Raw genomic sequence first — 13,836 nt, forward strand, 5'->3', positions numbered from 1 at the left:
TATGAATGAATGAAACAGCACTTATTACATGCTTACTACATGCTAAGCACTAAGAATACAAACAGAAGCAAATATAATGCATGCCCACAAGGAGCTTACATTCCAGTGGGGAAGACCACACACACGGAGGAGTGGTGCCCATTTTGGTACAGAAGGCTGCAGGGACAGCGAGTGGAGCCATAGGCCATAAAGGCATAGATTGACACAGTCCATCCAGGAACAATGGCAGAAGTGATTTCTTCATGGTTCATGGTCCCACAATAGGATAAGGGAGAGGAAGTAAGTGGCTGCTTTTCAAGCTGTTGAAGAGGAACTTGTGGAGGGGTAGCCAGAGAGGAGGAAGTGAAGTGGAGCAGAGGGGCTGGGACTTTCCTGCAATGATGGTCTGGGAGAGGCAGCTCCCAATCAGGAGAAGAGCCCAGGTCAGAAGTTCCTCCAGGACACAGTCTCTGGTGTGGGAGGCTGAGGAGGAGCTGGTGGAGGAGGAGGCTGGAGAGGAGGCCATGGGAACATGGAGCTGGAGGGCAGTGTTGTGCCCTAGAAGGAGCACAGGACCAGTAAGGCTGGAAGACCGAGGACCTCAGGAGCTCCCAGGGCTCTTGTCAGGACATTGTTACGTGACCGTTTTGGTACCAAAGGAATGAGGTTTCTTCATGGAATGGTTGGGAGTCACGTCTGGCCAGGCAGCGAAGGCCTGTGGGGTTGGAGTTTCAGTCCTTGAAGACTGAAGTATGTACGGAGGGGCACAGTCAGGGGCAAGAGGACAGTGCCAAATCTCCTCCCTGTCCCCAAGTCCCCAGGATCACCCAGAGCATTGCTTAGCACGTGGGCTGGGCCAAGCACTGTTACACAGACACAGAGTGTCCTGGAAGGCTGGAAGAGAGAGTCCAAGAAGGCCCTTGATGACCTCTCATACTGTACTCGTCTCCTGATATTCTGGGGGTGAGGCCAAACACCCATCTTCCTCACTGGCCTCCTTCTCTCCCAGGACTCCCGAGACCTGTCATCTCTGCTGAACCGAGCTCTGTAGTTGCACCAGGCACCGATGTGACTCTCCGTTGCACAATATTCCAGACTCCCCAGGAGCTGTTCTTCACCCTGTTGAGGGCTGAGAACCCTGGATATCCTCTCCAAGAGGTGACAGGGAGAGAGGGTAGGTTTTTCCTGCCATCCGTGAAGGCTAAAGATGCTGGGAGCTACAGCTGTTTTTATTCTGAGAAGAGATCCCCAGAGAGGAGGTCAGAGACCAGTGAAAGCCTGGATTTGGTGGTAACAGGTAAGAAGCTGATGCCTAAGAGGGGGTCTGGGTTCAAGACTGCCTCCTCCTTCCCAAGCACGAATGAGCCAACAGAGACCTAACCATCATGTGAGGGGAGCCAGCTGAGCTCCAGTAACCCTCTGGGGTCAGTGGGCTGAAGGAGATGAGGTCCTGCTACTCCAGTTGAAATAGAGGGATGGGAAGTGAGAGTGGAAACATATTGGGGGGCTACAATAGAATCCCAGAGATGCTGAGATGGAAAGGGCCTTCCAGGTCAGATGATAATTGCTTTGGTTCTAAACAAACCAAATGAACCCCAGAGAAGGGGACAAGGTAGGCCAAGACCACCGAACAAGTGAGTGACTGAGCCAGGACTTCCAGGTCATGCTCTGAGCCTTCGTTGTAGGATGGACTCCAAGCCTGAAGGTGGGAAGAAGGGAAGACAGGAGAATCCTTAGGTTAAACCTTCCCCCTCTGAGTCCTCCTACAGAAGGGATGGGGAGTTGGGAGAACCTTGAAATAAGAGGAATCCTAGGATCAGAGCTGGAAGGGAACTTGGTGGCCATGTTGTCGAATCCCCTCATGGGAAAAAGGAGAAGTTCTGGATTTCCTCCAGGTCACAGAGAAGGTGGCAGAGCTTGGCGTCACGTCCAGATGTTCTCCCTCCAAATGCGGCCCTTTCCCCATGGCGCCATGCTCAGAGCTAGAAGGCCTGGTAGGCATTGTTATTCCAACTCCCCGAAATGAGAAATGAGGAGGAATTCAGGGTTAGGGTTAAGGATTGGCCATTTTCCAGATCACAAGGTTGAGCAGAAACGGAGATGAGCCTTCAGCACAGGCATTCTGTTGCCTGCTCTGGTGGGGTTTGGGGGTTTTTTGGTTTGCTTTGTCTGTTTTTCTTCCAGGTTCTCTTCCTCAGCCCATTCTCCGGGCCTTGCCTAGTGCTAAGGTGTCCCTCAATGGAAGTGTGACCCTGACGTGCCTCCTGCCAGGAGCACAATCCCTTGGAAGTGTGATGTTTATGTGGCTGAAGGCAGGGAGCCCAGAACCCATAGGACGAGCCCTCCAGCAATCCCAGGGATGGGCTGATTTTCCCCTCCTGGCTGTGAGAGCCCAGGATACAGGGAGCTTCAGGTGCATTTACTATGAGAAGACAGCCCAGCCTAAGGCCTCAGAGCCCAGTGAGGCCCTGAATGTCTGTGTGACAGGTGAGAGAGGGCACCAGGCTCCGGGACCCAGAGCCGAGGGACTGACAGTCACACAGGGAGGTTGGAGAGGGGAACTGGTCAGTGACTAGTGTACACGGGATGCTCCATGCATGGAGCTAGGACAGAGGGCTCCTGGGGTGGCTGGCTGGGGATGGAAGAAGGGATCCCCTTAGCTAATGTCCCCTCCCTGAAAGTCACAGACACCAGAGGGAGGCCCTCCTCCCCCAGGGAAGTCCAGTGAAAGGCAGAATTTCCAGGAGCAGAGAGAGAGGGAGAAAAGAGACTTGGAAGATGGCCTGAGGGCTTCTGCCCTGCTGGTCAGCTCCTCCAGCCCTTAGACTGGACTCTGGGGAACCCCAGCCTGTGGTTGTGCCTTGGCTTCCAGACTACCAGAGCAGGCCCTCCCTGACAGTCGAGCCCAGCTCCAGCGTTTCTCTGGGAGAAAAGGTGACGTTCTGGTGCCAGGCAGCATCCTGTGGCATCAGATTCACTCTGCACAAGGAGGGAGAGGACATGCCTGTGGACACCATCAATTCCACCCAGGACAAGGCTAGATTCCTCATCCCTCGTGTGACCAGCAAGCACAGTGGGAGCTATAGCTGTCTCCATCACCCTGGAGAGGACATCCCCACCCCAGCCCGGCGCAGTGAGCCCTTGGAGCTTTCAGTGTATGGTGAGCAGGAGCCGCTGCTCCATAAAGCCACAGAATGGGGGACATGGAGGGTGGGAGGAAAGTCTTTCTGGAGGTCAGAGTCAGTACTTGAAGTTGTTCTCCAGTTTTAGGATATAGAAAGTCACCTTTCAAGGGCGGTCACTGCCAGGGAACTCCCCTGCCTTTGTCTGCCCTTCTTTACCTTTACCTCATGGTGGAAATGCTTTGGCCAAACAGGCGCCATAATATGCCAGAGAGCCGAGAACTGGTCTCCACATTCCCAGAAACCTTTTAGAATCAAGAGCAAAGTTAGGAATTGTTTATCTCCTTTGATTGGGAGATCCCCCTCCTGAGCAAATGAACCCCAAAGAGGTCAATCCACCAAGCAAGGGCTCATGTGGGGAAGAAATGATGGCCAGCAGCGCCCTTTCAGGAGTAAACACTGACCTCCTCATCCGTGACAAAAGAAGAAAATCCCTTGTATTGCTTTGGGTCCATGATAGGAGATTGTTGGCTGACTTATCCATGTCTCATCTGGTTTTCAGGGGAAAGTGATGAGCCTTTTCCAGAAAAAGGTAAGACTGTGGGTAAGAAATGAGGTTCTTGTGTCTTGGGATCCTGGTACAGCATTGACTAGGCAACTGGTGGAAGGTGGCCATGGGTGGGAGAATGGACATGTATTGGGAAAGGGGCAGTAAGGCTCCTCCTTTCAGACAATCACACTAGAAAATGTATGTCCTCAGACACAGATATTTGTACAATTTAATTTTTTTTCCTAGTTCTAGGAAATATTTTTGGATAGTTGATTGGCATGTCACTGAATAGGCAAATGAATTTAGGTAAAATTGTTATTTTTATTACATTGGTTCATCCTATCCATGAGCAATTTTCCATTTGTTTAGGTCTAACTTTGCATGAAAAGTGTCTTGAAATAGTGTTCATATACTTTTTGGATTTGTTTTGGTAATTCTAATCTGAAATATTTATAGTGTCTTCAGTTATTTTAAATGGAATCTCCTTTTCTTTCTCTTGATGTTGAACTTTGTTGGTGAGAAATAGAAATGCTGATGATTTATGTGGGTTTGTTTTGTATTTGGTGACTTTACTAAAGTTGTTGTTTCTTTTAGTTTTTTGGTTGATTCTTTGGGATTTTCTATGTATACTGCCATTTCATCTTTAGAGAGTGTTAATTTTCTTTCCTCTTTGCCTGTTCTAATTCCTTTAATGTGGGAGTCCAGCTCCTGAAGGTCCAGGTACTCTAGGAGGTGGGATGGGGTGGACAATTTGAGATGAATTGAGAGACAGTCACTCTGCACTTCAGCCAGAGCCAGGCATTATGGAGACTGCTCTGGTCGGCTTTTGGGCTGTGTTTATTTTATACATTTTCTTCCAGATTACGTACTGGGGGTGGGGGGAGTAGCAGGGTAGCTCAGTAGATTGAGAACCAGTCCTAAATATGGGAAGTCCTAGGTTCAAATCTGACCTCAGACACGTCCCAGCTGTGTGACCCTGCACAAGTCACTTGACCCCCATCGCCTACCCTTACCACTCTTCTGCCTTGGAGCCAATACACAGTATTGACTCCAAGACAGAAGGTAAGGGTTTAAAAAAAAAGATTACATACTGCTTGGCATGAATATAATCATTAATTACATTTTAACCAATCGAGTCAAGAGTGATTATTCTTTGATCTATTCAGATACATAATTAATCAAGCAGTGATTAGATAAACTAGCAGATTTCAAAAGATACAATAATCCCAACCTGATCCAAATATTGTTCCAATAATAGTCTTTCATTTTTCAATATTTTTCAAAGGTGTTTTGAAGTTTCAGCTAGCCTGCAGAGTTTTCAAAACAATCCATATGGAGAGGTGAACTTGCTTTCCCAAAGCAAGTTCCCATATTTCATCCATAGTCCTTTTCTGTTTTAACATTCCAGATCAAAGATCAGGGAGGGGAAGAGTTGGAGATTGTTCTGGCCTCTTTTTTTTTAATTTTTTTTTTAATTTTAAACCCTTTACTTCTGTGTATTGACTTATAGGTGGAAGATTGGTAAGGGTAGGCAATGGGGGTCAAGTGACTTGCCCAGGGTCACACAGCTGGGAAGAGTCTGAGGCCAAATTTGAACCTAGGATCTCCTGTCTCTAGGCCTGGCTCTCAATCCACTGAGCTACCCAGCTGCCCCCTCTGGCCTCTTTTTGCAGGCACCTCTGTATGGGAGCGAGAGGTCTAAGTTGGGGTTTTAAAATCTTTAACATTAACTCACTATCTGCTGGTTTGTTATGAAATTAAGTGATTTTTAGGGGAATTTCTTTATTAATACATGTAAAGGTGGGAATTTCCTAGGAGTCTGTAAAAGTTCTAGTAACAGCCTTTACTATTCTTCTGTATTTCCCTGGGTCTGAGTAGGGATATTGATGATAACAGTTCCAATAATAGAGTGTTATTAAGAGAAGAGTCACACAGAGGTGTCTGAGTGGGAGGTTTCCATCATCTCTAAAGCTGCCATGCAATTCATCAAGGTCCCCCCTGTGACCATGTTAGACAAGGTAGGTTTGATGGCTCCTGGCACATTAATTTATTTGTCTGATCTTATTTCTATTACTCAGGTTGCTAGTGTACTATTAAGTACTAGTGATGATAATGGACATCTTTGTTTCATCCCTGATCTTAATAGTTAGGGTTCCTATTTGTTTCCATTACAGAAAATTTTTGCTGTTGATTTTAGATAGATACCCATTATCACTTTAAAGAAAGCTCCTTTTATTCCTATTTTCTAGTGTTTTTATAAGGAATGGGTGCCGCATTTTGTCAAAGGCCTTTTCTAGACCTAATGAAATAATCCTATGGTTTCTGGTGATTTTGTTATTGATAGGGTTAATTATGTTGACACTTTCCCTTATATTGAACTCTCCCTGTTTTCCTGGTATAAAATGCATCTGGTCATGGTGTAATATCCTAAGGATATAATACTTTAACATTGCTAGTACTGAGACACAAGAAAGGAGGAGTTCTGGGTGTTTGGGAATTCTCAAAATTGGCTGGAGCTGAGAAAAAGTGGCCTGCCTTTCAAGTATGGATGATCATATCCCTCTCTGACAATTAAGGAATGTTCATTGTCTTATGAGACTCAACTCCTAGTAATCTTGGGTGGAAAATTAAAACTGGAAAGTGGAGTTAAGTTTGGTGGAAAGGAAGCAGGGAAGCCCTAATCTTTCCCAAATTCCCCTCCAAATAATATTAAAATGAAGCGTCAAAATGAAGTGGCAGTACCAACAAATTGATATGAAGAGGCAATAAATACTACCATCTCAAAATGACTTGGAATGTCAGCAAGAAAGATTTGTTTTACTGAGGTGAGAGGGCAATGAAGCCTGCAGTGGAGCTGTAACTCTGGTCTAAGCCAGTAGTAAAGCAGCCCTTAACTCATCCCTCAAGGTTCTTAGCCTCAGCACAAGGGTACAGTGGGGCCCCCAGTGCCCAAAACAAGGCATCATGCAGTATTATCTGCCAGGTGCAAGTCAGCAGCGGGCCCTCAGACAGATGAAATAAGTTGAGGAAGGCAGCTTCCAGAGCTCTTAGTCCACAAGAAGTAAGGCATCTTAAACTGACCAGAAGGAGATTGCAGGTGACTCTTAGATGGCACTGGGTGCAGGAATCTATTGTGTTGCCCATATAAGGATCTGTCTCATAGCCCTGGGCAAAGGAAGGAACGGGAAAGAACAGAGCCCTGGATCACAGTTCCAGGATAGAAAGGAGTACCTGAGGTGAATCACAAACCAGAGCACAGGCTAGAAGAGCCGTGACCACACCTCTGCTGATCATCAGACCTTGGAAGAACTGAAACTTGAAGATACCTAGAACTGTGAGAAACTGAGTGGAGCAGCACAAAAAATCCTAAACTTTAGGAGAGTGTGCACTCTATCCAGGGAACAGAACCCAACATTAATATAAAATTGCAAGTCAAGAAAAATACTGGGAAAATGAACAAACATCACATAAAAGAAAAACCCAAACTATAGAAAATTATTATAGGGTCTAGGAAGAACAAGTCACAAAATAAAATTAAAAAAAAAAGACAATGAGATCAAAGCAACTACACACAGAATCTCAAAATAGACATTAGTCTCAGACCCAAGAAGGGCTCAAAAGAGATTTTAAAAATCAGTGGAAAATAGAGAAAAGAAATTAAATTGATGCATGAAAAAGTCAACAGCTTGAAGGAGGTAGTTAGCGTGACATGTAGGTGCTATTATGTGTGCCATACATGGTATGGTATAATGCCAAGAGCTTCTGAACCCTAGGAAAAGGCAACTGAGCTCCCAGACAGTTCTCATTCTTGATCTCTAGAGTTTACTTTGAACAATGACCTGAACAAGCCTGTCATGTTCTTATTTTATTTTATTTTTTACCTTTTTTTTTTTATTTAGAATATTTTTCCATGGTTACATGATTCATGATTTACTCAACACCCCCCCCACTTTCTCCTTCCCCCTCCCAAAGTTGACAAGCAGTTCCACTGGGTTATATATGTATCATTGTTCTAAACTTATTTCTATGTTATTCATATTTGTGATACAGCAATCCTTTAACATCAAAACCCTAATCACATCTCTATCGCACTACATGATTGATCATATATTTTTCTAACACATTTCTGGTTCCACAGTTCTTTTTCTGGATGTGGAGAGTGTTCTTTCTCATTAGTCCCTCTGAATTGTCCTGGATTCTTGCATTGCTGCTAGTACAGAAGTCCATTACAATCAATTGTCCCACAGTGTATCTGTCTCTGTGTATAATGTTCTTCTGGATCTGCTCCTTTCACTCTGCATCAATTCCTGGAGGTCATTCCAGTTCACATGGAATTCCTCCAGTTCATTATTACTTTGAGCAAAATAGTATTCCATCACCAACAGATACCAGAATTTGTTCAGCCATCCCCTAATTGAAGGGCATCCCCTCATTTTCTAATTTTTTGCCACCACAAAGAGCACGACTATAAATATTTTTGTACAAGTCTTTTTCCTTATTGTTTCTTTGGGGTACAAACTCAGCAGTGGTATAAGCCTGTCATATTCTTGAATATGAGGAAATATAATACACTAAAAATCTAGAGATTTTTGCAGCATTGGAATGGCAAGAGAAGAATAACACTAAATAGAAAAGAAAGAAAAAGTTAAAAATTCCATGAGATAAAGCCCTGAGAGTAATCTCCATTTGCAAGTATGTAAATTAAGAGATCAGTTCATGAAAAGAGAAGGGAGAATGTTCAAGTGTATGTAGTATGTAAATGCACACACACATATATGCATTTATATAAATACACACATATATGTACCCTCACCTTTGTTTAGCCTGTCTACCAAGATGGCTTGACAAGGGTATGGCCAAGGTGCATGTTAGAGCTTCTTGGAGCCATATAGGAGAGTTTGTTGACAGGTAGACTCCAAAGGTAGATGAGCAGTGCTCACAAGGGCTCAGCAAGCCCTCCCACAGGAGGTGCTAGTCTTCCCTGACCCACCCTGTCCCATTTCCACAATTCGACATCTCCTACTTGATGTCACAAATACATAAACTCAAGATGGTTAAAACTGAAATTGCCTGTTCTTCTAGCCTTAATCTTCTTTCTCACTTCCTGCAATTATTGCTAAAGGTAACACCATCCTCCCAGGCAGTTGGGCCGGCCATCTGGATGCCGTCCTTGGCTCTTCACTCTTTCTCATCTCCACCATATTAATCAGGTCTCAAGTCCTTTGTATATGCCCTGTTCTCTTCTCTGGCATGGGCCAGAGGCACCTCATCCCTGGAATATTGTAATAGCCTGCCTGCTTATCTCTTATCTCATCTAGTTTATGCCCAATACAGTTCCTTCTCTTTTCAGCTGTCAAGCTGATCTTCCTAACCTGCAAGTCTAACTATGCTCTCCCCTTATTCAGCCCAGATCTAGTGAGCCACTATTGCCTCAGAGATCCCACACCAAAAACGTGGCAAGAATCTGTAAGAATAATGTCAACATGGCTAAAACCAATAGTAAAGGGTTTCTGATAAAGACATCTAAGCCTCAAACCACCCTCAAAGTGTCTCTGTAAGAAATATTGGGGGAAGGGGAAAAGGGATTAAAAAAAAGAGCAAGGACCCTTACTTGGGCTGTATGGGGGAATGGTAATAGATGATATTAGGAAAATAGAGCTGCTCAAGTATTATTTTCTCTTTCTCTCTCTCTGTACTATTTCTCTCTTTTCTCCTCTCTCTTTCTATTTCCTTCTCCTTCTCTCTATTCTTTCCTCTTGTTTTTACTCTGCCAAAGGGCATGATATTTGAACTTCAAAGGACAGAAATTACTCTTAGAAAGTTAATGCTCAAGTTACCAAAGGAGGGACAAAGAACACTTTGCTGTAGTTGATGAGTTCAAGTCTCCTGGCCCAGTGAATTATGGAATCTTGTCCCTCCTCATCTCTCCTTCCTGGCTTCACTGGATTCCTTCAAGTTGCAAATAAAATTCTCCTTTTACAAGAAGCCTTTCCCAACCCCTCTTACTTCTGCTGCCTTCTCTCAACTATCTCCAATTCATCCTGTATTTACCTTTTTTGAACACATTTATTTCCTTATGGCTTCCTGCTTTACACTGTGAGCTCCTTGAGGACAAAGACTGTTTTTTGCCTTTTTTTTTTTATCCCCAGCACTTATGCAGTGCCTGGCAGATAGTGGGGCTTAATACATGTTTATAGGCTCACTGAAGGCCCAGTGGGATGAGCTGGCTAGGTATTGTTTCATATCTCTGAAATACCATGGAGAATACCTATAAAATGAGGAGACTAAAGAACTCAAGCAACATTAGGAACCTACTATGTGCCAAGCGCTGTGTAAGTGCTGAGGATTTATTGAAAGGTAAAATATGCTCAAGGAAGTCAAAGTCTAATGAAGGAGGCAACATACAAAAATCTATGCACCGACCAGAAGTATGTGGGAAAAGATGGGGAAATTAATAGTAGAAAAGTAGTTGAAGTAAAAAGGAGGGGGAAAGACTTCCCGTGGCAGGTGGAATTTGAGACTGGAAGGATGTCAGAAAGGCCAGGATGGGAGATGAGGAGGGACAGCATTCCACTCCTGGGGGCAGCCAGAAAAAAATGCCTGGAATTTGGAGATGAATTGTTTTGTTTGAGGAATAGCAAGGAAGCTCATGTCATGGGACTGCAGAGTACATGGGGGGAAAGAAATGTGTAGGAATATTGGAAAGTCAGAAGGTGGCTGAAGGTTGAAGTCATTCAAAAGCCAAATAAAGGAGTTGATATTTTAATCTGGAAATGATGGGAGCCTTTGGAGTTAGAAAAAAAAGAGAATTAAGTCAAATGTTTTGGAAGGATGTTTATCAAAGATATTACATAGCATGTTTGTTCTTAACCTACAGAAATGGAGGGCCATTTATATTTTCGTTAAGAGGTTAAACCACCACCAGCAAGTCAGACAATGCATTAAAGTATGTATCAGCTTTGTCCAGAGGCAAACTACATTCTTTTTAAAATAAAAATGACATCCTAGCTGTGTCACCCTGGGCAAATCACTTAAATCCTATAGATGAACCTTTACCACTCTTCTGCCTTGGAACCAGTAAACAGTATTGATTCTAAGACAGAAGATGAGGATTATTTTTTAGACACACAATTGTCTGACCAAGTCTTGGGAGTGAATTGGCTTCATTGTCTATCTAGATCACTCCAGTTTCCCTGCTGTTATTATTCTCGGGGAAGGTGGAGAGGGGTGGAGGAGGAGGAGAAAAGAGCCCAAGGAGTGTCAGAAGTGTCAGAAATTCTCCATGAGTGGTCAAATGGGAGTGACATCAGTTTTCTATTGCCCAACCAAAGTAATCTGAGATCACGAATTTTGAATCATCACTTAGCATTAGAAGTATAAAAAAAAAACACCAGACTTTGTCAGCCCATGGCACACTCTCTGCATTTTCTGGACCATCCAAGGTAAGGTGTGTTTCATCTTCCATGTGGAAAGAATTTTGTCCTTATCCATCTGTCATTGCTAGTTGGAGACTTTCTGCTGACCACAACATAGTGGATGTGAGTAAAGAGGCAGATAATAGCCCTGGAGAGCTGAACTCCTTCAGCAGAGGAGGAGCTCAGTATCATACCAAGTGAACAGCAGAGCCCTAGAAACTTAGTAGGGCCTGATGTGTAGAGAGTCCCCAAAACTCATGCTCCCAGAATTCCCAAGTTGCAAGACTCCCCAATAAAAGGACTCCCAGCCTCTAAGTAACTGTCATAAAAGGATGCTGCTGCTTCTTTGGGATCACATTTTCTCCTTTGGACCTGACTGGGACCAAGATCCAGGGAACCGTATTTGGGAGTTGTGTGAACTCCTATTTCTATGGCTTCTGGAAATATTCTTATGCCAGTAATAACCTCATTCCCTCTTCTTCCTCAGGCTCTACCCGGCCATCTTATACTGTGAACAATTTCATTTGTATCAGCTTGGCTGCATTGGTTCTTGCTGTGATCAGTATGGTTCTGAGCTAGGACTGTCACCGCACAAGGAGTTGAGAAGAAGCCAGAGTATCTCTGCCTAGAACAGCAAAGCTGGACAGACAGAAAGCACATTTTGAGATCAAAGGGTTGTATGGAGTTCAAGTTATCCATCATATTTTTTGGCCCAAGAAACCAGCCTGCTCTGGGAAGCATAAGGGGGCTTGGACCGAAATAAGCTGATGTCTGGAGCCTACCACAGGGAGTCTTCTGTTCCATTCCAAAGTCCCAATAAAATTTCCTTCCTGATTTGCTTCCTGAAAGCTATCTTCTTTCCATGCTGAATCACTTGGTCCTCTCCTACCTTGTTTCCCTTCACACCCATGCCAGAAATGGGCTTCCCCAGACTCTACTTATAAAGAAAAGAAGAATAAAATAAAATAGTTTTCCCAAATGTTAAAGATCCATAGAGTTATGAAAGTCCTGACAAGGAACAACAATTCTCACCCACCTTGCATAATTCAAAGCATTTTAAAAAAACCACTGCAAGATTGCTCAGTGAGAAGGGTACTGGGAATCATGAAAACCTGAGTTCAGAACCTACACCAGACATTTATTAGCTATGAGACCCTGGGTCATTCATTTACCTCTTTCTCTTAGCTTCGGTTCCTTTATCTGTAAAATGTGAGTAATACAGCACCTTCACAGAGCTTTTAGGAATATCAAATTTTTTATAAAATAATTTGTAAATTAGATAGAAGTGAAAATATAGAGGTAGACATATACATACATGTAAACATACACATAAACAAGTGTTTATATATGTACACATTAATTGCAACTATCTATAGTCATATGAAAAGATTCTCCAAATCACTAATGACTCAAATTCAAATTCAATCAACTCTGAGATACCACTTTACCTCTCTTAGATTGACTAATATCACCAAGAAGGAAGATGATAAATGTTGGAGAGGATGTAGGAAATTTGGACACTGATACACTGTTGGAAGAAATGATCCAACCATTCTGTAGAGCAATATGGAACCAAACCCAAAGGACTATAAAACTATGTAAACCCTTTGATCCAGCATTACTGGGTCTAAATCCCAAAGAGTTCAAAGTTAAAGAAAAAAGACCACAGGGTACCCCATCATACCAAAAGTTCCACTGTGGTGTCCTCAATATTTTGAGCATACTCTACCCATGGACAGTGGATGTTTAGTGTATCCTTAGATTAGCAGATGATTATGTAACTTCTGTCCTCAATTATGTTTTTGTTCTTCTTTCTCAAAAATAATCGATATCAATTGTTTGGCTGATTATGGGTAACTGATAAGGCTAATGGGCTATAATGTTAGAAACCACAAGCTCTTTGTTAATCCCTCAGTGGGTAGAGTAATATTTACTTTCTTGGAGACCCAACCTGCTGGTCCAAGTCCAAGTTAGACAAGTGGACCCCAAAACAGTGTTGCCTATGTTTTCAGATGAGTAGAAAATAAAAGTGATAAAGTATGTGAGGAATGTTAGAGAAGGAAGAAAAAGAGGGAGTTCTAGGAAAAGTGACATGGAGGTGTGTAATTAGAATTTGCTCCCCAGGACTCTATATCCCAGTGTCCCACTTTTGTTCTCACGTTACATCCTTACGTTTTGAAGATGAAGTTTGTGTGTGACCTTGCCCCTCTCTCTCTTCTCCCCGTGATCACAGCTGTGGATGTCTGCTTTATGCCAGCCAGAAGAATCTACCTATCTGGGTTTACTTTTTGTTAGATAATTAGGTTTGAACTTCTATTTCTTTTAGTTTATTTTCTTTCTACTTCAAGTGATTATTAATCAACTTTATAAAATGTAATACTTGGTGTTATTGGATATCAATTTAAATTTTACAGAGAGAATGGCCCCTGATATGAGCCCTGAAATAGAATGAAAAATCTAGAATGTTCATTTGAATCTGAGTGGATCCCAGGAATTTCTCCCAACCTCCCTCCTTAGAAAACCTGAAAAGATGAGCCATTTTAAATACAACTGAAAGTTAAACAATTCTTTAATTCACTGTACCCACAGAAAGAAAGAAAAACAAAAAATCTAGCACACAAAGTAATAGCCTACTTTATGGGTACATAGTCTATTCATACCAAATGCAAAAATATTGTACTTTTGTAACTCTAAAAGATTTTTAAAATATTCTTCCAGTTGTTATAAATCAGGGATGAGAGTTATAGACACATCTGTATTGATAGGTGGT

The 13,836-nt window shown here is 43.0% G+C and overlaps 1 protein-coding gene across 1 annotated transcript; it reads left to right on the forward strand.

Annotated features, from left to right (window-relative positions):
• Window positions 1-380: 380 nt before the first annotated feature.
• On the forward strand, window positions 381-11,898 carry LOC123240833 (immunoglobulin superfamily member 1-like). Its single transcript, XM_044668549.1, has 5 exons — window positions 381-557; window positions 1,075-1,289; window positions 2,862-3,139; window positions 3,664-3,693; window positions 11,554-11,898. The coding sequence occupies exons 1-5, from the start codon at window positions 381-383 to the stop codon at window positions 11,643-11,645; spliced, it is 792 nt and encodes a 263-aa protein (XP_044524484.1). The 3' UTR covers window positions 11,646-11,898.
• Window positions 11,899-13,836: the final 1,938 nt, after the last annotated feature.

This window comes from Gracilinanus agilis, chromosome 3 (genome assembly GCF_016433145.1).
Source record: "Gracilinanus agilis isolate LMUSP501 chromosome 3, AgileGrace, whole genome shotgun sequence".
Classification (NCBI taxonomy): Eukaryota; Metazoa; Chordata; class Mammalia; order Didelphimorphia; family Didelphidae; genus Gracilinanus; species Gracilinanus agilis.

Bases quoted from the DNA above. Each gene is read 5' to 3' on its own strand.
- LOC123240833 (XM_044668549.1), top strand. From the start codon at position 381: ATGGTCTGGGAGAGGCAGCTCCCAATCAGGAGAAGAGCCCAGGTCAGA. The intron at 558-1,074 runs GTAAGGCTGGAA...ACAATATTCCAG, and splicing joins CTAGAAGGAGCACAGGACCA to ACTCCCCAGGAGCTGTTCTT. The intron at 3,140-3,663 runs GTGAGCAGGAGC...TCTGGTTTTCAG, and splicing joins CTTGGAGCTTTCAGTGTATG to GGGAAAGTGATGAGCCTTTT.